Source organism: Pundamilia nyererei, unplaced genomic scaffold (assembly GCF_000239375.1).
Source record: "Pundamilia nyererei isolate P.nyererei 1_Seehausen unplaced genomic scaffold, PunNye1.0 scaffold00059, whole genome shotgun sequence".
NCBI classification, from domain to species: domain Eukaryota; kingdom Metazoa; phylum Chordata; class Actinopteri; order Cichliformes; family Cichlidae; genus Pundamilia; species Pundamilia nyererei.
Window position 1 is genome coordinate 2,233,624 of NW_005187460.1, and position 21,931 is coordinate 2,255,554.

A 21,931-nucleotide genomic window follows, 5' to 3' on the forward strand; every position below is an offset into this window, starting at 1 on the left:
TTGTAAAGTTGGCTAGTCTTGGTCCTCAGGTAAAGGAAGGAAAAAATGATTCTTTTAAGGATCTATGTTGTGCAAATGCCCATAAACAACCACATGTGAGAGGGTGAAAGGCTCATTTCACAATGAATGACCAGTACAGTACAAGATTGAGTCTGGGTTGCATCAGCATGTACATGAGAAAAGAGAGACTAGTCACAGATCCCCTAAGTGTAAAATAACCACAAACAGTTATGAGGTAGAGGTCACACACTGCTAGTGTTTTATTGGGCAGTTACATACGTGCATTAGGTCAAATACAAATCTGACCATTAGTAATGGCAGCAGACAGCACAGCCAGAGAGACATGGAGCACCCACCGATAGAAAACAAGCCTCAATTCCATGTCCACAAAACACAAGCTTAAATATCCCGCTTCGCGGGTATTAAAGACATTCAGTTACCACTTTAAAGATAGCCAGAATTTAGAGGAATACATGTTGCAACCAGGACTTAAGCTTCATAAGAGCAAGTTAACACAATACACTCTGTTACAGATGCAAAGTTACAGAACACACAAACACAGAAAACTGTCAAAGTTCCCTTTAAAGAATCTCCTGTTACAGTTTTAGTAACCGTCCTTGTTCAACTTGCATGGTAGATGTTTTTATATTTGTTATCTGGCAATGATAATAAACCCTCAAAACCAAGTGTAACCATACAGCATGAAAGAAAATTAAAGCTCATTATCATTATTATTTTTTTAATCTAAAATACATTGATTACACAAATACATTTTTAATGTCACCTTTGCATCTATGTTAGCAAGAAGCTTTACAACTGAGGTGCAAATGGGCTGCCTCTGATTAACAAGGCTTTTGGTCTTAAATGGACTGAAAGGAGAAAAAGAAAATCTGTTTGAAGTGCAGTGTTAAAATGAACTGGAAAAAGAGCTGCAAATAAGACGGGTTTTCTATTTTGCCTCGGATCAAAGACAAAACCTTTCTCGACAGAGCAACTCTGCTGAAATCAGTCGGTCATAGAAATGCTTGGCAGCAGCTCCAATGAGAGCAGATGAATCATAGCAGGTTGAAAATGCACAGGAAATAAACTGTAATGTGTTTGACTGCACGAAATCAAAGAACGCAAAATCGTGCTTGCTTCCCGCACGGTTCAACCTCGGCCTCAAAAACATCAGTTGTTCGTTTCCCCTTTGTTGTTTTTTTAACCATGAATTATAAAAATACAGAAGGGGAAAACAAAATAATACTTTCAGTGATCCTGATATTATTATGACCCAATAGATTTTTTACAGAAACCACCGTTTCTGTATTTTGAGGTATATTGATTAAATACTATGGAGTATGTGAAGATTTGCCTGTGTGAATGCATCTGTTACCACAGCACACTTGTCTTGTAGATGATTATGATGCCAGTGCTAAGCTGACATTATCATTTAAATCTTTATTTCTGTGTTGCATCTTTATGGAATTTCCAACAGTCCAATGGTCCATCTATCCACTTGTTAGGCAAACAAGCGCACTAATTACATAGTTAGAAAAGTTATGTGCAAAATGAACTCATTCTTAAGATCATTTCCCATCCCCTAGAAAAATAGTAAGCATCTTGTAAACACAAAAGGACAAAATACAGATTTTTCTTTTTTTGCTTCAAAGTGCACAGACATTAACGCGGCGGGGGGAGGAAAATTTTGACAATCCAGCAACTTATTTTGAGCGTGTGAATGTCACTATTTTTCGATTGGTAAAATGAAGAACTAGTTTGTCATTAAAGCATCAATATTCTTTGGAATGGCTTAAAGTGTTTGCAGTTTGCGGCACTTTTCTACATTAACTTCTTGTAGCTTTTCAATGAGCATCTTCCTTCCCCTTAGCTATCTGAAATAGATACGAGATAAGAGTGAATCCTAACTAGTACATTTTTTGATTTTTATTATTCTTAATTCCCTTTGGTTAGAGGAATGCTGGCATACACATTTTAAAGAGATTAGCTAATATTATAATCTTAGTTTGCAAAATTAGCCTGCTAACATGAAACTGTTCATTACAGTGCCTTAAGCAAACTGGGTAATAAGAGGCGCTGCCCTGCCACGAATATCTCAGTATTAAGCATAACTAGAAATCCACAACTCTTAACAAATGCACTGATCGATCAGTATATAACACAAAAAAATAAAACAATTAATGCATAAATAAGCATTTAGCCGAAATGTAGTAAAATAACACAATATACTCCTAATAAAATGCTTCCATACTGACTCTGTGAGTAGACCTTCAGAGAAATTTCCCAGTAATCTCACGGTCAGGTGTCACATTTTTAAACCACATGTCAGTTAAGTGAAGTTGTCCTCCTTTGGTGGCGAGTTATGGAATGAGATGCGGGGCTGCGAGCAGTACATCCCACACTGACAGATTAATACATCCATATACAGTAAAACATAACGCAGTAATGTGCAGTAAACTTGTTGGACCTCTGATGGTTAGAGCGACACTCTGGCAAGATAACAACAAGGAGGTGGAGATCAGTTGCTACACCAATGCCAGTCAGCAATGAAATGGGACTAGGAGGATTGTTTTGGAGGGTGGCGGGTGGGGTCATTTTGGGCCAAGACCTTTAGATGCCCTGGAGAGAAACCGAGGTCCTCTGAGAACAGTCTACAAGGCAAAGAGGGCATCTTCCGTCCGTTCAGTCTTCTTATGGGAGCCACTCGGGGCACGGGCGGGGTGGGAGAGGTTAGCAGGGTTAGATCCTGGGGGAGATGGCAGAGTGTCTGCAGCCTTAGCTCGCTCCTCCAGGAACTTATCAAATTCTGAAAGAAACAAATTGATTTGTCAGAAACATGGAAGCTAAGGGTCACAGTGTTAAGACTCTCAATCATTCCCACACACATTTGAGCTAACAGAACACACCCATAGGTGTGAATCAACTGACTATACCTTCACTAGTTACCCCTTCTTCAGCAGCATCACCTTTCTATTAAGAAGAAGAAGAAAAAACATGACATAAGACACAAATTTCTATAGAAAACTATCAAGAACGGAGTTAATTAATGTGAGTGTAAAATCGACAGCACAAGCGGCACAAGTCAGCTGCCTGTAAAGTTCCCACAAACTCCAAACCGAGTGGCTCATGAAGGATCAGTCTGTCATGCATCCTCCCCACATTTTCCATAATGAGAAACCTTCTAGAGCACCACCACAACCACCACATGCACAAGTTAAAGAAGACCATTGCAGCTGCTTTAGGTTAATTATCATTAGCACTGTTTCCACATATGTCTCACCTCATGGCAAACAGTTATGTAAGTGATTGCTGGAAATGATTAAGGTGAATGATTACGGTAAAGATTTTAAGGAAAAAGAAAACCAAGGTCAAATGTATGCAGTTATAAGAAATGGTTGGATGAAAAGTGCTTTAAGGGTGGAAAAGAGGGAGAAAGAGAGGGTAGAAAAACAAAAATGTTAATCAAGGTTAAAAAAAAAAAAAGAAAAATTAAAATCTCACCACGTCAGTACAGAGCCACTCCTCTATGTCATCCATGACAGAGGACTGCGATACTGGGATCTATGGAGCAAAGCCATGGACAACAACGAGGGGTAGCAACAAAGCCACACGACAACAAAAACAACGTAACACACGCACACACACAAAAACAAGAATCACCAGAGGCTCAGGAGAAAAGATAAAAAGAAAAACAATAATAATAATAATAAAAAAAATGCTTGAAAGACACTCAACCTCTCTTGATTCTGTGCCATTATTGTTTTATCATGTGCAACGACCTGCTGCCGAGCACTCCTCTGTATAAGAAGAGGACTTGCCGGCCTGTGTATTGTTCTCATTAACTCTGTACTGCTGACATGGCTTAACAGCTGCCGACTAATGTCACACACAGCCGTGCTAATTATTCCGCATCATTAGTTAATTAGCAAATCACTTGAACGTGATTAAGAGATTGATTGGTTGGAAAAGGCTGAAAGCACAGGGACTGTCGAGAGGCACGGGAACCCTGCACACCCACCCACCCACACACACACACTCAAAAACACAGGGCGCACAGAGCATGAGCATCGCTGCATGGCATGTAGTGACACTGGTGATGGAAGCCATGTCAGACTGGATGGTGTCCATTTGTGTTCAAGATTGTGTGAGCACCAAATAATCAGAGTGATTAAGGAGTTTGAGGCATTACAGGAGGAGGCGAAAGTGAACTTTAACCGTGACTCAAGAAACCTCCTCTGAGGAGTAACTGGTAAATTTTTTAAAAGTTATTTGAACCCTTTAAAAATTAAAGTCTGCAACATTAATTTCATCTATTTTGACAAAGTTAAAGACCATCGCCCAGTCTCAAAGTTAACTAGAGAGAACAAAACCCATTTCCTAAGGCCTTTACAGACACTAGAAAAACACTGGTGGGGTTTCCTTGTGAGATCACAGGTTATGCATATCAAAAGATTGGCCAAGGCAGAGTGGCAGTGAAAAAATGCATGCAGCTGTGTGAACAAGGGGAGGAAAAAATAGAAAAAGAGCACAAAAAGAAGTCTGTCCTCATTATGACTCACAACAATAACACTGATATAACTTCAAAGTGTATAACATTGAGCTGAACATTTATAAAATCAACATATCATCATCTTCTACATCTACTGCTTCATCTGTTAGTTGGTTTATGTGTTAGAATGTGAGGTAATAGTGAACTGTATAATATCTAAGATCCACAGACCATTAGAGGACAACTGACAAAATACTCACCACTACACAGCAAACCACAATCACTTTTAATAATTCTCTTATGCTTGGCTGATATTTCATGAGTACTTGGATTCGCTGATTGGATTTTGCTGTGTAGCAGGAGCATCTCTACTCCTCCGCTTTTTTAGTGAGTGACCGTTAAATGATGATGGAGCTTGGTCAAAGTTCCTAGCGACCCATCAGCCTCATTTTAACATCCATGGAGGGGTTAATGTGAGCACCAGTAATGAGTATAGTCTTTAACGCTTGGATCAACAGAGTACAATAGAGGTGGGCAGTATGGATAAAAGAAATTCTGTATTAATATGCCAACCAATTTGGGAGCTACAGTCAGGGTAAAAAGAAAGTACCCCTTTGTCAATTTTACGGTTTTACATACAAAGTTATAATAAAAAACAAACAAAAAAAACCATCTGATTCTTAGCATCTTCTAAAATGATTAAATTTGATTTAAATTTAAATTTAACAACCGCCAGTGCTACTCCTCCCTCAGCCTCCTGGTGGAGATGCTATCAATTTCAAAATCCTACATTGCCTTCAGAAAGCTTACTCTGACTTTGAGGTCAAAGTCGCTGAAAATCAGTTTGAAAATTCTACGTCACCTTGTTCTTGAGTTACCGAATTCACAAACTTGGGTGCCCACGCCATTCTTTTTCAGTCATTTTTTGTAGATCTGCTGCTGTGTTTAGGATCATTGTGCAGTTGCATGACACAATTTGGGCCAAGCTTTTAGTTGTTGTCCTCATATTTGACTCTAGAAAAGTGACTGCAAGGTGTTTATATCCCGTGGCTGCAAAACAAGCCCAAATCCTCACCACTCCACCACTGTGCTTGACACTTTATTTGAGGCGTTTTTGTTGATATGCTGTTCGGCACTTTGAATTATAGCCAAATATCTCCACCTTGGTGTCATCAGTCCAAAGGACACTGTTGCAGAAGTCCTGTGGTTTATTCAAATGCAGTTTTACAAACACGCTGCTGCTTGTTCTTTTTAGAAAGAAGATACTTTATACTATAAACCACACTTGTTCAGTCTTTTTCTAATGGATTTAACATGCTAACTGAGGCCTGTAGCTCGTGAGTTTTTTGCAATTTCCCTGAGCATTGCACAGTCTGACCAAGAGGTGAATTTCCTGGAAAGTGACACAGTGTAATATGCCATGTTTTGTACTTGAGGCTGTATTTACCTCATTTTAAGACTTGCTAGTTGTTTTTTTATGGCCTGTTATGTAAAAACTTCCAGCTGAAAGAGGGTGTGTTTTCTTTTTATCATGACTGTAAGTGTAACTCAGAAGAAGCAGATTCCAAAATAAGCCCTAGTTTAAATATCTGTAATGACATATTGCCCAAGACTACAGTACAATATCTAAACTAGGCATGGACATGGATGTTCTTAGAAGGAAAAGCCACTTGGAAGTAGGACTGTTGGGAAGATTTGGGAAAAAGGTGAGATGAGGCTGAAAATGAAGCGCAGCTCATGAGGATGATGGACAATGCTGGAGGAGGCTGACATGAGGTGGACATGAGGGAGGGGTAGGAGGACACACTGTGGATAGAGTCCTCACCATTCCTTGGGTAATAAGCCAGCTGTCTATGGGCAGCTCCTGATCTGCTGGGTTATCATCCCCTTTAACCCTCAGCTGAATCAACAACAGAATAACACCTTACACAAAAGAAGAAAGGCCCCACCACCACAGCATAGCACAAAGTGCAGAGAGAGAAAGACAGAGAAGAAGTCAAATGTGCAAAAGACGACTGAGAGAGGAGGGAATAAATGAGGCCAACATAAGAAAATGGCAAAGGATCACTGCATAAAGATGAAAATGAGGAAAATAAAGAAGGAAAAAAGAAGAGATTTAAAACTCAGTGAAGTATACGTTCTAAACAAGGAATAAATCACCTAAGGCAACTAAAGAATGGTGCCACCTTTTTGTGTATGTGTACCTAGAGATAGCCAAGCAAATATACTGCAATGTGTGCTCAGAGAGAATGACTAAAAATCTTGAAGCTAGTCAGTGATTTAGAGTTTCTGTGAGCACGGACTTTAGAGATGAGCAGATTAAAGGAAGAAGAAAGACATCTGCTTTGAAGAACGAGAAACCTAAATGCATGTTTTTTTAAAAACCCCGTGAGAAGTGCTGACACTAATGGCTAAAAAGTACCAGTGGTTCAGATACAGTATAAAAACTCCCAGTTAGACTTTGCTCCCATCTTCTGTACATAAAACTCATTTATATGCTTATGACTGGCATAGACACTAAAGACAACAGCACTATATTTGAGGTATTCAAAAATGAGAAAACCTCAAGCCTCTGTTTGGTCAAAGTTCAAGAAGCACTTCATCAGGACAAATGTCACTGTAAAGTATTCAGTGTTACAAGCCATCACATGCAGAGAGCTAAAAAAGCTCGTCAGCCATGCTTATTTGTACTCACCCCTCCTGTATTCTGTTGTCTAACACCCAAAGCAGAGGCCAGGCCACCCAGAGCCTGAGGGTCTTCATATTTTACACTGTGTACAAAACCAGAAACAGATTAAGAAGAATTAAGCTGTATATAAAAAGAATTAGGAGCAAAGATGATGTCTGACAGCTTTTTTTAATATCATCTCTGTCCAAAGAGAAGACAAGCAAGACATTTCTTCTTAAGAAAGAGAAGAATAAAGTGCAACAAAAGTCTTCAGTTCTGTCCAAACTAGGGATTTTGTTGATTCATGGCATAGACCCTTGAGCCAAAACACACCCCAGTGGACCCCTTTGTTCACAACTTGCATAAACAAAAAACACAGTAACATTCAGGTAGTGGAAAAAAAATGGGCAAACATACTTATTTATTCACAGTGAGTAGCCAAAAGTAACACAATAAACTAGCCGCAGGGAGAAAATACCAGATTAACATCCAGCCTGTCCCGATAGGAATTCAAAAGGCACTCCAGGAAATATAACCGGATATCAAGCATTTCAGAAATGTAGTGAGCACATTACAAATAGCTATTTGTCAAAATTAATTACATTAAGGGAGCTAAATTTAATGTAGACCTACTTTTTGCGCTGTTCAGCCAGAGAGCTCCCCCTGGTCTGTGCGAACATGTCAAAGTCGTCCGGGTTCTGGGCCGATTGAGACGACGGGGTGCCGCTCGGGCTTTCTGAGCCTACATCTGGATCAAGAGGGTGGCAGGAGACAGCAGAACATGGAGAAGAGCAAGGATTAAAGTAAAATGAAAGAGGATGAAAGAAGTGGCACAGAGAAATGAATTTAAAATTAATGCAGCAAAGTTTAAGACGTCCTAATTATAGACCAGACTTACAACACTCCAGTTTGGCAATGTGTGTAATTACCATATATTACTGCACAAAATATAAGAGGTAATCCCTCTAAGGTTGAACCACAACACTTCAGTGAATCTTACTGCAATTAGTTAAAAACAATTAGCTACAAATTTAACTTTTGTCATGTAAGAACCAGCAAAGGTCTGCAGGGATTCGAGAGGACAGGAAGCTCCAACAATTTCTAAAAACATGCTTTTACTTTGTCTGTATGGATCTCGAATGGATTATTAGGAAATTTTTAATTTTACAACAATAAAAAGGTGCTTCTTGTGCACCTTTTTTATCCTAAAAAATAGATTTCATTATGTTTTATCCTTACCAAGTCCAGCTAGAGCACTGGATAGGGATGCTGCAGTGGGGTTGCGGGCAGGAGAAGCCATGGCTCCAACAGTGGAGCTAGGTGGAGGGCTGGATGTGATCCTGGGTGTTACCACAGCTGGGGATCCTGGGCCCAGGTCTATCAGGTTGTCCTCTGTGGCTTCAGTTAACATCTGAAAAGAGGAGAGCAAGTGAAATATACTCGTTAACTACAAATATAAAACAATGCAACTATGCAGCATTTGTAACACCAAGTAAAAGATTAAATTATTGCTTTTTCTCCTTTTTTTTTAAATGAGAAGAAATGCTTCTAGCTGCAGAAATGCTACACAATTTCAGACAACACTCTAAACCAGCAGTCATGGATTGGCAGCTATGCAAAGGAGCAATAATGGAGCCGAATAAACAGCTGCAAGAGATTACAGATGTGTGAGAAGGAACACCATGAAAGGTGGAGGGAAGGGAATAAAAAATCTAGCTTAAAACAGTAGAACCAGTGTTCACACATCACAAGGCTCTAAACACGAGATTCATATAACAGACGTTTTGACAGTCATCACTCAGTTCATCCCAGCACACTGGCTTGGACTGAATGTGGTCGTGGTGTTATACTTGCCTCCATCAGCTAGCCACAACACAAACAGACAGAGCACACGGAAAGATCAACAAGCTGCAAACACAAACAGCTATGTGGGATGTAGTGAGAGATGGCCCAGTCCATTGGCAAATGTCTCAAACTGGCAAATGTGCACTTTTTAATGGAAGTTTGGCAGCGCTCAGCTCGTTCAGTTTTACAAAGCACTAAAATGCATTCCACTTGCATTACAAATGAATGCTGCTATGGTAAACAGTTGAGGGGGATTATTAGTTCAGATAATGTTTGAATCATCTCTCACAGCATCCATAATGTTAGGCAAAGGTATATGTAGTGAAATGTGAAAAAAGAATAGAATAATGATACGTGCAAAAAGAAAACATGCAATTTCAGCCAGTAGGCCTCTGTTCTTTGTTTCTACTCTTTGTTGATGGTACTCACCCCATTGTTCTGTGCAGCTCTACCTGACCTGTACCTCTCATACCTGTGAGCAACATGAAAAAAAAAACAAAAACAAAACAATTAACACTTTGCCACATGCTCTCTGAGCTTAAACGCTCTTTTAACACAAACACGATGAAAAAAAAGTTTTAGCATTAAGAGCCCACAGAGCACATAAACAATGCACAGTGCTTTGCCGTGCAATATTTGGACAATCGCAAATCTCGATTCATAATGATTCAGTTATCTTAACTGATCTAACCCACTTATGTAACCTTATGAAGTACAGTGAGTCCGTTTGACCTGTTATATCACGATCTGTGTCATGCAGGTTTTTCTTTTTCAAGAAAACCTGATAAGATTAGGTCTAATGATATCTAGAGAGTCATCTTTTAAATTGTGCTCGAGATCTTGCCAAACCAGAAAAGCAAAAACTAACAAGCACTAGTGATCGAGGTAGTAACCAAAATACACAAACAAGTATTTCTTTTTGTGACACGAATGCAGTTTGATTGAATTCACCTCTCGTATCGGAGGAAAATGTTGTTGAGGTCATCATTTGCGTGTAGGAGCTCCTCGGTCACTTCCTCATTAGAGACGCGCGAAATCAGCTCGACCACTCTCTGCTGCATAGCTCGGCATGTTCTGTTCAGCTCCTTGACAGAGTGTCACATGAACAGATTGATCAATATATTAAGTTATAAATCAATTTGAGAAAAAGTGAGCTGTAAAGAAACGGACAAGCTGACACATACTCAGACAGTCAAGCGTGTGTTTGTCTGTCTACTGATGACTCAAAAAACCCTCTATAAACCACTCCATTTGCCAGTACATAAACTGTTATGCTGCTTATTTATGACTCACGAATGGGTGGAGAGCTTTCTATAAATATAATACAAAAGGCTTTTAGTTTTAAGCAAGTCAAAAATATTTGTTAAACTAAATTCTGTTACAGTTTTCTCTACATTACCTGAAATAAATAGCAAAGTGAGTCAGGTACTACATAACAATTACACTGGCACAGGCTCTTTAGCCCGGGGCCAGATACTTGGAGCTGATACAAATACCTGAGGGGTTTCTGGCCTTCAAAGATTAAAATCTGCATGAGCTTGCATGAGAAAATGTTGCGATTTGACCTGCTTAATTGCCAGTTTAAGGAATTTTACCACAGAAAAATGGCCCTTGGCAGGTTAGCATGAAACTTAGCCCATAACACCCCCTGGTGGCTGCACAAAATTACAACACTTGACAGTTAAAAGCAGTGTTGGAAAGAATTTGGCTTTCTGAATGCACATCATGCATGGGGGTGTATATAAAGAAAAGAATTCACAGGAGCCTAAAATAAATCTTCTGATAAGAAAGAATGTGACAGAAAAATCTGTGATCTTTAAAGACTTGTGCTTCAGAATGACAAATGTCTTCTGATATGCATTAAGAATTGAATTAAATTTATGCCAAGTTGGGTTTTATTTTGTTTGGATTTTTATTCTTTTTAACTACAATGAAGTTGTACACAACACAGGCAACTACTGAATGCATTATAGTGAAATTCATAGTGTATTAATCTAACCTGAAGCAGTTCTAGATCAGAAGCCTCTTCCTGACCTGGGACCATCTCAGTTAGCATCTCCGACATGACTTTGACGTTTCCTCGCACTACGTCCAGCTCGCTACGCAGCCGGGCAATCTGAAAGCACACAAGATCAAAGGTCAATGAAAAACATTTGGACTAATTTGGTATCAGCGGCACAGCAGCGTAAGCTGAAACTGTACTTAAGTTTTAAACTCACTAAACACTGAAAAAAAGCTTTTTTTATTCAAAAATTATTTTAAAAAAAATGCTGTGTGAATTAATTTAGCTGAACAAAGGTTGGGGTCCCTCACCTGTTCAGGAGTTGCTGTGATGGGGTTGGGAATTTCAGGGGCCTGTGTGGCAGGGGGAACGGGTGAGGCAGGTTTAGGAGTCGTGGGATCAGGTGAGGTTGGGGCAAGGTACTTGACCATGGCTGGATCTACTTCTGGTGTCCCCTATGATAAAAATAAATACATAAATAAATAAAACAAAAACCCCAAAAAGCAAAACTCTAGGCCAGTTTATTAGGTGCACCTGTTCAATGGCTTATTAACACAAATAACAGATCGGTCAGGGGCAGGAACTCAACTCAGACATTAAATCCAAGAAGGGATGGTCGACCTGCTAAAGTTCAAACCGAGCATCAGAATGGGGAAGAAAAGTGATTTAATTGACCTTGAATTTGACACTTGTTGTTGGTACCGGACAAGATGGTCTGAGTATTTCAGAAAAAGCTTATCTACTAAGTCCGGCATTTAGAGAGAATGGTCTGAAAGAGAAAATATCCAGCAAGCGTCAGTTCTCTGGATAAAAATAGACGCCTCGCAGATGTTAAGGGTCAGAGGACAAGGACCACACTGCTTTGATCTGACAGAAAGGCAACACTAACTCAGATAACCATAAGCATCTCTGAACACAGACTACATTTAAACATGAAATTGATGGTCTAAAATAACAGAAGAGCAGTGATGCTACAGTTTGAATGGGCTCACCAAAATTAGACAACATAAGATTGGAAAAATGTTGCCCCTTCTGTTGGAACATTCAGATGGTAGGGTCAGCATTTGGGATAAACAACATGAAACAGGAGATTCCCATCATGGATGTGCAGCTGACAAATTTGCAGCAACTGTGTGATGCTGTGATGTCCACATGAACAAAGGAACGTTTCCAGCACCTCGTTGAATTTATGCTATGAAGAATTAAAGCAGCTCTGAAGGCAAACATTGATACAACCCAGCACTAAAAAAAAGTGTACCCAAAAAAGTGAATGAATGTATTTCTTCCCTACCCTCTGTGGTGTGTGAATCGGAGACAGTGCATCCAGGTCTGCCATTGGGAACTCAACACCTTTCCTTTTCAGTTCCTCATAAATATGCACCACCCCAGTTAGATCAGGACTACTCCTGAAGGCATCTGCCCAGGCCTGTCAAAACACAGACAAATTATTTAGTATGCTCTCAATTCTTGGTATTAATAAAACCAACTAAAATTAAAAAAAAACAACAACAACTGAATGAAAGCACGTAACATTACTAGTATGGACATTATTTTGCTCCAATGCTTAGGGAATTTTTACAAGAAGGCTATCCACAGGATCTCCTTCAAAACGTTCCTATTAATATTTAAGGGAGCGCAAAAAGAGAAATGGAGAACACCATCTGTTGGCTGAGGTGACCTCAGGTAACCAGATAAAATCACAAAAGGCTGAAGCTGTTGTGCAACACATGTGAAGTGGCGCATGTTGTGCCCACCTGATTTAAAATTCTGCAATGGAGTGTGTTGGTAAAAGCAAAAAGAAAAAGAAAATATGTAGCAAAAGAATTTTATCATTTAAAAACAGCAAATACAGAGAGCGCTCCAATACCTGTATAAGAGACAGCACTTTGTCTTGTACGATCGTTGGGGGGTTGGCTTTGGGGGAGATGATCTTTACCAAAACACCATCAATAAAATCTCTGTTGGCCACCTGGACATGAAACCTGTGACCACAGTTCTTCACACATGTCTCCAATACCTACAGGAAGAGAGAGGATTAAACAAAGATGCTTAAAAAAAAGTTTGTGTGTGGGGGGGGGGAGCAGCAGAGAAAAGGCAGACTTAGTCAGTATTTTGCTGCACACAGGGCCTTCCAACTAGCAGAGCTATCAAAGATGTGGGAGGACATAAAGACAGCTCAAAGGGCATAGCCACTGTAAACAAATGGAAAGAAGAGGCAGAAAAACACAGGCCATGCAGTGGAAGGCAGAGGATGACAGAGCAAAATAAAATGACCAGGAGCACAAGATCAGTAGTGTTTTCCCTTTAATGTGACATTAAAAACCTACACACTGAAAAGCATCAACACCATGGGCATGGCCCAGTGAGTCATTTTTGTCTACCAGTGCCTTGCTCATATATTCAGCGACTTTATTCCTAGTTTTGCAATATAGTTCCAAGAAGAAGTATGAACTTACGGTTAGTGCGAGCATAACTTCTCTGTAGTTCTTGTTGCCGCTCAGTCTCTTCTTCAGTGCCCGCATGGCATCTTTTGGCCTAGACAGGAACAGCAGAAAGTTACAGCTGCACAAAGTACCCTCTGCTTATAGTGAGCGGAACGTCACCGACTTTGATGGAATAAACTCTCCTGTGTGCCACAATAACAGATGCGATTCAAGTCCGTCAGCATATCTATTTGACTAAAACAGAGAAGTACTGTCACACCATCTGTCTCACTCTTTTCTCTGTGTGTGACTATACTGTAAGTCAGTCCCACAGCAAGATCAAAAGCTGCCCATGCATGAAGAGTTCAGATTGGCTGTCGGCCTAACATTGTCCATCTTCATTGCAGATGAGACGGTACGCTTTTATGGACTACCTACTGAGCTACAGTACATTTACAGAGTGAAGGAGCTGAAACAGAGAGAAATGGAGGGAAGCATATTGTCTTATATATATATGGTCCCAGACAGCCCTCTGCACATGACTGAGTTTATTGAATATAATCTACCCTGCATTTCTGATTCTCTCCACAGTTCCCTGTTGTTTCCTGTACATGTATTTTCGCTATATCTTGATTTAGTCCTTACCATCTGCTGTCAAACTTTCATAATTAAATGCACACATTAGCATGTGTTAAAACGTCGCACAAATGTTTGTGCTGCATTTCAAAGTCTGGAATTAAGGAGACTCGATCTATCTAGCTGAACATCTTGAAGACAATAAGTTCTGTGAAGCTGAACTCCCTCTCTCATGCCTTCTGTTTTGCAAGCGTGACCCAGAGAGCGCCTGTGTCGCATGTCAAGACAATGAGTGTGTGTAGGCATGAAGAATGTAAAAAATAAAGTAAAAGGGGAAGCAAAAAATACATTTTGCTATTTAACAGAAAATGGAAGTGTCTGATTATCATGCATCATGTCTGTAACAGGTTAAGACTTTTTCCTGAGATAAGACGTGATCAAACTGTTCTGTTAAAAAAAAAGTACAAAAAAGGTTTTCTATTTATATTAGACCAATAAACCCTTCAAAATGGTCTTTTCAACTGTTTCATAAAAGTACTGTCATCACCATTTTCTATGCCCTCCTTGAATTGTTTTTTTTAACCACTAAATGGGGAAGAAAGGTGATTTACGTGACACTGAACGTGGCAATGTTGTTGGTGACAGACAGGCTGATCTGAGTATTACTACTGCGATTTTCCCACATAGCCATCTTTAGTGAATACAGAGAAAATATCCAATGAGTTTCAGTCTTCTGGGTGAAAATGCCTCGTTACAACTAAGGTATGTAAAACAGCATGTCTGAACACACGTGTCGAACCTCAAAGCAGATCAGCTTCTGCAGCAGAAGAGTACACCAGGTGCCACTCCTGTTGGCTAAGAACGGGCTCAGCAAAATTGGGACAACAAAGGACTGGAAAAAACACCGCCTGGTCTGATGAGCCTCAATTTCTGCTATGACATTCAGATGGTAGGGTCAGAATTTGGCATAAACAACATGAAAGAATGGATCCATCCTCCCATGCATCAACCGTAATGTGTGTAATGGTGTGGGGGATATGTTTTCTTAGTGCCTTCCTTAGTACCATTTGAACTTCATTTAAATGCTACCCGACAATTGTACGCTACCGAGTTAACCATGTGTCCCTTTATGAACACAGCAAATAAAAGTGTAAAGCAGAAGTAGTAAACCTCAAATTATAACAAACCAGTTTCTTGAAAAGGAAAATGAGTTCTCTTTAGCTGAATGAGAGACAACCATGAGGGGAAGCTTGTCAAAAAAATGTAAATGCGGTTAGTAAGTATGGTTTCAGCTTTTTTGAGGAATCCTGGAACTTTCTGATCACACCTTGTACACTAACTACGAGCCAGTGTTTTATGGTAATTAATTCTGATATTATGGGCTTTTCTGCATGGCAGTTATAATCACTATATTATGCAAAGTAGAACCCAATTAATAACAATATTATTAGTGCATTCTGATTAAAACAGTCATTTAGATTTACTTATTTGTGGCCAAAGGTCTAACTCAGGGGTCAGCAAAGTTTTTAACTTCTTTTTAAAAGAATCCACAGAGCAACTAAAGAGTGTTGCTTATGAAATCCATGAAGTGCTACAGAGAAAATTTTATTTTATTTATGTAATTAACACATTTTGAACTCTTAAAAAAATATTTTAAAAAAAGGAAAGACACCCAGCTCAACTAAAATCACACATGTAGCAACAAAAACTGTTGTGAGCCGCCACCCTTATATCGCCTTTGGGCTTTTGGAGCGTTGACCCGACTTTTAAAAAATAATTGGAAAAAAAGCACTATGCTGCAAAAAAATGAAAAATAGATATTTGCAAAATTCTGCCTAAATATGTATTTTACCTGGTTAATGTGTGTGGCGGGGCGTGGTCTGCAGCGCCGCTGCATGGGAGTCGGACGCACCTGAGCGGCACCCGCAATCACGCCTCGCCGCCTTAAAGTCTGTGCTCTCTCTGCTGTTGTGTTGTCGGGCTGTGAGCTGAACAGCTACAGCCGGCTGTATGTACAGCAACCGTGTGTGAAAAGTAGTCAATAAAGAGATGCTGAAAAGCAGCGGGTCTGCCGTGGTATGTTTTCAATGGAACTTCTGCTCCTGAACCTCTGCGCACAGCGTCTGCAAATCGGGGCTGTACGAGGTCACTTTCATCTTTACGCAGGACTGTAAGCTGTCATCTGTGAGGCGTGAGCAGTGTTTGTTTTTAAACATAGTTCATGGTGGAGAACAGCTGCCGACATAATGTGGATCCGAAGATCAATAATTGGCCTACCTGGGTTTGAAAGTCTCGATAAATGCACGGCGTTTCGGCGGGTACACCGGCTTCCGCGAGTGTGACGCTTATTTTGAGCGATGAAAAATAATAAAATTATTTTATTTTATATTTCAATATCACAATAATCTTCCAATTTAGAACTACAAGTTAAAAAAATAACTAAACACAAATAAAATACACTTCACCTAAATATTTCTAATTTATTTTCCCAAACCACTCGGAGCCGCAGTATAAGGACTAAAGAGCCGCAGGTTGCCGACCTCTGCTCTAACTGAATTTCTCCATGCCCAGATAAAGCTTTCCATGTTAGTAATAATAAACAAAGATTTGTATAAGCTCAATAAAATAAATGCCAATCGTCTGGTTTTATGGCTGCAAATCTATATAATTTGGGAGACATGTTCACCAAGTGCAGGCTTGGTATTTTTCAGTGTGGGAGGCTGACATGAGAATCTATTCATTCATTCACTCATTCATTTATTCAGACAATAAGACAGTTGGTCAGTCATACCTAAAGAAACAAAAGGCCATGTGTAGTAGAGTGTCTGTCAGCAAAGAACAGTGGGCAGTGTATTATTTGCTCGAGCCTCTCAGTTAGCCACTGTGTGATAAAACAATGAATGTTTCATTACAAACCACAGCAGGAACTTGAGTCATTTTGGGTTAAATACCCTTGCTAATCCCACTTGATAAAGCAAATTATAACCTAATAATAATAATAATGAAGGAGCTTACCCTTCATCGGTTTCATTTATGATATCGCAGATCTCCATGTTGAGGGTCCAGTCCTCATTCTGTAGGCCTCCATCTGTTGCTCTCTCTGGAGGAAAACACAAAGAGTTCAACTGTTATGTTAATAAGCTAACTGCAGTGTACGGTCTATGCAAAAGGCAAGGTTTGAGTGACACAAATTATGATTGTTAGGATGTCAGTTAAAATCAGTTACCACTTATAACAAGAGACACATCAGTATATACAATAAGTTCAGACTCAGTTGTGCAACGACACAAAATGTGACTATTGCAGAATAATAAGTTGTGGACATTAACCAGCGCTGGGGCTGCACCCAACGAAATGTTACTTTTGATAGAAAAATTCATGGTTTGCACAATGCCAGCTGTCTCATGTGTTACCATGGTGCTGCATTTTAGCCAGGCTCAGTTGTTCTCAAGCTAAAGCACACTGATTAAAGCAACCCTCATTTACATAATATCACAAGCACACTTGTGTAAATAAGCCAGCATGTGGTCGCAGACTTGTCCATCCATCAATCTTCGATTGCTTATCTGGATCTGTCACAAGGCAGCAGTCTAGACATTCCTCCCCCAGGGAAACCTCCTCCAGTTCGTCTGAGGGTTTCCAAGCCAGCCGAGAGATATAATCTCTCCAACATGTCCTGGTTCTGCATTGGAGCCTCCTCTCATGCTTGAAAGACCTCACCCTCCACAAGGCATCCCAGTCAGATTGCCAAAGCACCTCAACTGGTTTCTTGCAATGAGGGGAAGTAGGCCATATCCTGAGCCCCTCCCGAATGACCATGCTGCTTAACCTAACCCCAGCCACCTCGCTTGTTTGCATTCAATTCAATTTCATTCATGTAGTGCTAAATTAGGGCTGTGCGATATGACCAAAATCTCATATCCCGATATAAGAATTCTATCGTCCCAATAACGATATAAATCACAAAAATGTAACATTTTCTGTAAATTCTGTGAATCTCGGGCAGCTCGACTTGCGGGAAGTGTTTCCAGCTGCGCGTCATGTACCTGGAGTCCAGTGTTTTAACTGATGCATGAAACGATACATTTTTAGACATAAGTTGTAACAGCCGCCGTTTTCTTTGTATTTATTACACAGCGTGCTGCGGGGAAAAGCCTGTTCTAACGTTTGAGTCTAAGGTCTATTTTTTTAGCACCTGGCGGCTCTTTTTTACTTCTCATCCGTAAATAATCTGCTCTTTCACGTGATTCAGTTTATTTTGAAAAGTCTCAACAGGATCTTGAGCTTTATTGTGAAAGGTTTATGTGGAACATAAACAAGCGGACACGCGATGGTGTTACCGTCGTTGTTGCTAACGACAACGCATAAAAACAGGCGCTTGTCCATCAGTAGTGTGGTTATATTCAATATAAGAGAAATAGAGAACTTTAAGAAATTAATAGAGCCACTACAGTGACCATCAAAACGATGAAAAAATATTGCCGTAAACAGTTTATTTTGCAACACCACAAAACAAACATAGGGTAAAATGAAACATAGACGTTTTTATATCGTCATATATATCGTTATATCGAACAGCCCTATGCTAAATCATTACTACAGTCACCTCAAGGCTGCAATCTCATTCTTTCATTCACTACCCGGAGCTCATGGCTCATATCAGTAGAAATATAGATTACTGAAATAATAAATAGACCAATGGAAAATGTGACAAGATTTAACTCAGTACTACTTTTAACTGTTTGTTTTTGCAATTATAAATACAGATGAAAAAGCTATTAAGTTCCCTTTTTGAGATGTGAGCACTGTGTGCAAGCAAGCGCCATAAATATAGCCAAACGTAAGAGTAATCTTTGTAAGAAGAGGTTTGGATGAAGTCTTGGATCCGTAATCACCAGACTACCATTCTATTTCATTTCCACAACGCTGCAGTTTCCAGCTGTCACGGTAAACCCAAACATGCAATAAAATTTTGCCAAAAACATGCTCCTCCAAAGCCTCCAACGCCAGTAAATTAACTGAAAAGAGCCAAGAAGTCAGTTGGGAAGTGGAAAGCCGAGATCTCAGAGGGAAAGCCACACTGACTGACAGTGAGTGATCCAGCTGTGTACTCAGTTTTAACTATTACAACATGCAGAAAAACAGAAGTTCCAATGACCGGCTCTCGCCTTCACACTCCACCCTTTCATTTAATAGCATTTTGGCTACAAGGAGGAAATAAGGAAGCCAGACTGTGAAAGCTGACAAAGATGAACTGGCTCTGCATTCATCACTGTTCCCGCTCCATCTCCTTCTTCCTCAGCGGCCCTCCAAATCCATCCATCCTGTCTGTGGAAGCTGCCGTTTTATAGAAACACAGAGACTCAGAGCAAAATTTTTAAAAAAGAAAAAAGATTTTCTACTGAAGCAAAATACGATACAGGTTCTGACTGCATAGATCGTCATTAGATGAGTCCTGAGTGTAGACAAGAGATGTTCCTCTGCGGGAAGCTCAGAGGCCCTTAGCAGGATGTCATGCCAGAGCCAGGGGTCTCACGGGGCCATGCAACCACTGGACATGCCTCATCAAAACTATGAATTATTCATGCTTTAACTCCCCTCTCAAATCAACTTTTCACAGGCTGGGCAGCTTCAACAAACCCACTTATCTACAAAAATAAAAAGGCATGCAGTGAATTCAAACATGAATAACACTTAAAAACACCTCTGAGTCCACCTTCTGAGTCTACAGCATCCAGAGCATGAGTTTGAAAGATTTAACCAGCTACTTCTTCTGGGATAACCCATGTAATCTCCTCAAGTGGATTGTCATGTTGTGGCAGGGCAAAGCACGGGCAGCAGAGGACAGAAGGAAGGGACGCCCCCCTAAAACTCCGATCTATTCGTGTGACACACACTGTAAGGACACTGAACATGAGCCTACTAATGGAGTTAAATGCCTGCTAAGTGCATTAATTCACGGTGTTGTGTCAAAGCACCCACCCCAGCCCTGAGAACTGACACCACACAAGTGAAACCAGTCGATCACATGGCTTTAACAGAGGCAAGCTGTGCCATGCACTTGGCAACAAAGCCACAAAGTCCTTCTCTGGCTACAAAGTGAACTTTTAAGACTCTTCTTTAATTCCTGCCTTTCGTTGTCTCCACTCTCACATATATCCTATTTGTCCCATGCGTTTGTCTTGATATTATTCGATTCATTTCCTCTCATACATGTGCCATGGTCATAGTAAGAGCTGCCAAAGGTTGGTTGTCTTTATTAAATATGGACACAAATTGTGGTAATGCATCGGGCTCTTACAGCAATTAGATTTACCACACATCTCCACTGTCAGGCTTGAACTCTCACATTCCCTTTGTGTCTGGTAAGATGATACTTTGCCCCTCCACTGAGGTGTACAGATCACTACCGCTGCAGATGACAGCTGGGTGTCAAGCCACAAACAGTGCAGCAGCTCAACCGGAGAGATCTGGCAGGAGACAAGGCCAATTCTGTGATGGAAGGGGGGATGGTGGTCCAAGACATGCTGCATGCAAAAACAAAAATGCATCTGGTTCTGCCCAGTCGAGAGCTTGATTAAAGCACTACATGGCTCTGCAGAAAGTAAAAACATGAGTAATTCTGACACTTAACCAAAAAAACAGCAGCTGTTGCACTTGGTCAAAGGCAAGCACAAACAAACAGTGGGAGAAATTAAAAGTCTCGCACACATCTGTTTTGCAGGAGTAGTTTGCCAAAGCATTAACTCTTTTTCACAAAAACGGCGAAAAAAAGTAAAGTTCAATGTACCTACGGCACCTACAGTACACTCCTACTTTCACATTCTTCAAGTAAACATAAATTCTTATCTTTATACTTCATAAAACAGCTGTTGTCAGTAGCCGGCTCATTGTCAGTTATAAAGGCATGGTCAGGCCTTGGTACCAACTATTATGAATCTCAGCTTGCTTTGAAAAACAAAAAGGAAAATGCAAACATTGATGCAACTACACCAAAGGGATGCTGCAGCTCACGTATATGCCCCCCCTGGGGAGAAAAAGCACCACACCGTATCGAGACTGGAGGGAAAAAACCTCCAGGCTGACCGCACAATTTGGTTAACTATTGTTCAGAAACTAAGCAAGTATGGAAGTTATCTGGGTCTCTCTTGAAGACACTTTAAGTCATGTCAATACAATAGCGTCAATTTCAGTTAACCTGATTTGATCTTCTTAAGCTGCAATCAGTGTCTACACATATGCATGGTTATTCAACTTAATGCATTTCTTGTGATTACACCGGACTAAGTTATGGGTTAGCTGGCTAACATTAGCTGAGAGCCCATTCCAGGCAGATGACGTTTGCTACGATGACACCCGTTAGCTCGCTATTTCCACCTTTGGGCCCAGTAGTAAACAATATATGATGGCCCACATTCAAAGTACGTTGGGGGAAGGAAGCAGCAAGCCTTTAAAAAAATAATTTCAGGTCTAACGTACCTATACACTGGCCCACGGGAGTACTGTACGGATTTCCAAGTAAGAACTCCATCTTGACAACAAACGATCCGCCCGGGAATGACAGGCTTCGGCCCAGAGGCAGTACTATCAAGTCCCGCCTACCAAGGAATTCTATTGGTTCAAAAAGTTGGACACGTACAGAGGTTTTTGGACACGTGTGGCTACAATCGATGTCAGTCACAGTCAGTAACTGAAGCTATGTTCAACAAACCTTTTTTACGTGCATGCATTTAATTATTACAGAGGGGAATAATAACTCTAAACAGCTAATAAAAAAAATGCAGACAAGGATTAAATCCTTGAAATATAAAAAATGAACGTTCATTGTTGTTGACTATAAGTAGCTCATATCTTGAAAAAGCTACCTACCCCCCAAAAAAATTCACAAAATGTGTGATCCCAACTAAACACAATTTCGACTTGTGGTG

At 40.2% G+C, this 21,931-nt stretch overlaps 1 protein-coding gene across 6 annotated transcripts; it reads right to left on the minus strand.

The window, feature by feature from the left end:
* Window positions 1-236: 236 nt before the first annotated feature.
* Window positions 237-21,594, minus strand: tom1l2a (target of myb1 like 2 membrane trafficking protein a). 6 transcript variants are annotated; one of them, XM_005734604.1, is made up of 17 exons: window positions 21,483-21,594; window positions 17,019-17,103; window positions 13,461-13,539; window positions 12,872-13,021; window positions 12,296-12,430; window positions 11,316-11,459; window positions 11,002-11,118; window positions 9,954-10,087; window positions 9,432-9,474; window positions 9,012-9,020; window positions 8,397-8,568; window positions 7,791-7,905; window positions 7,185-7,260; window positions 6,315-6,389; window positions 3,502-3,561; window positions 2,934-2,970; window positions 237-2,806 (listed from the first exon to the last, which is right to left on the minus strand). In XM_005734604.1, exons 1-17 carry the CDS (start codon window positions 21,532-21,534, stop codon window positions 2,652-2,654), a joined length of 1,638 nt encoding a protein of 545 aa, XP_005734661.1. In that variant the 5' UTR covers window positions 21,535-21,594; the 3' UTR covers window positions 237-2,651. The 6 variants fall into 6 exon arrangements, with proteins under 6 accessions (XP_005734661.1, XP_005734662.1, XP_005734663.1 ...); XM_005734605.1 differs by lacking the exon at window positions 9,012-9,020; XM_005734606.1 differs by lacking the exon at window positions 6,315-6,389.
* Window positions 21,595-21,931: the final 337 nt, after the last annotated feature.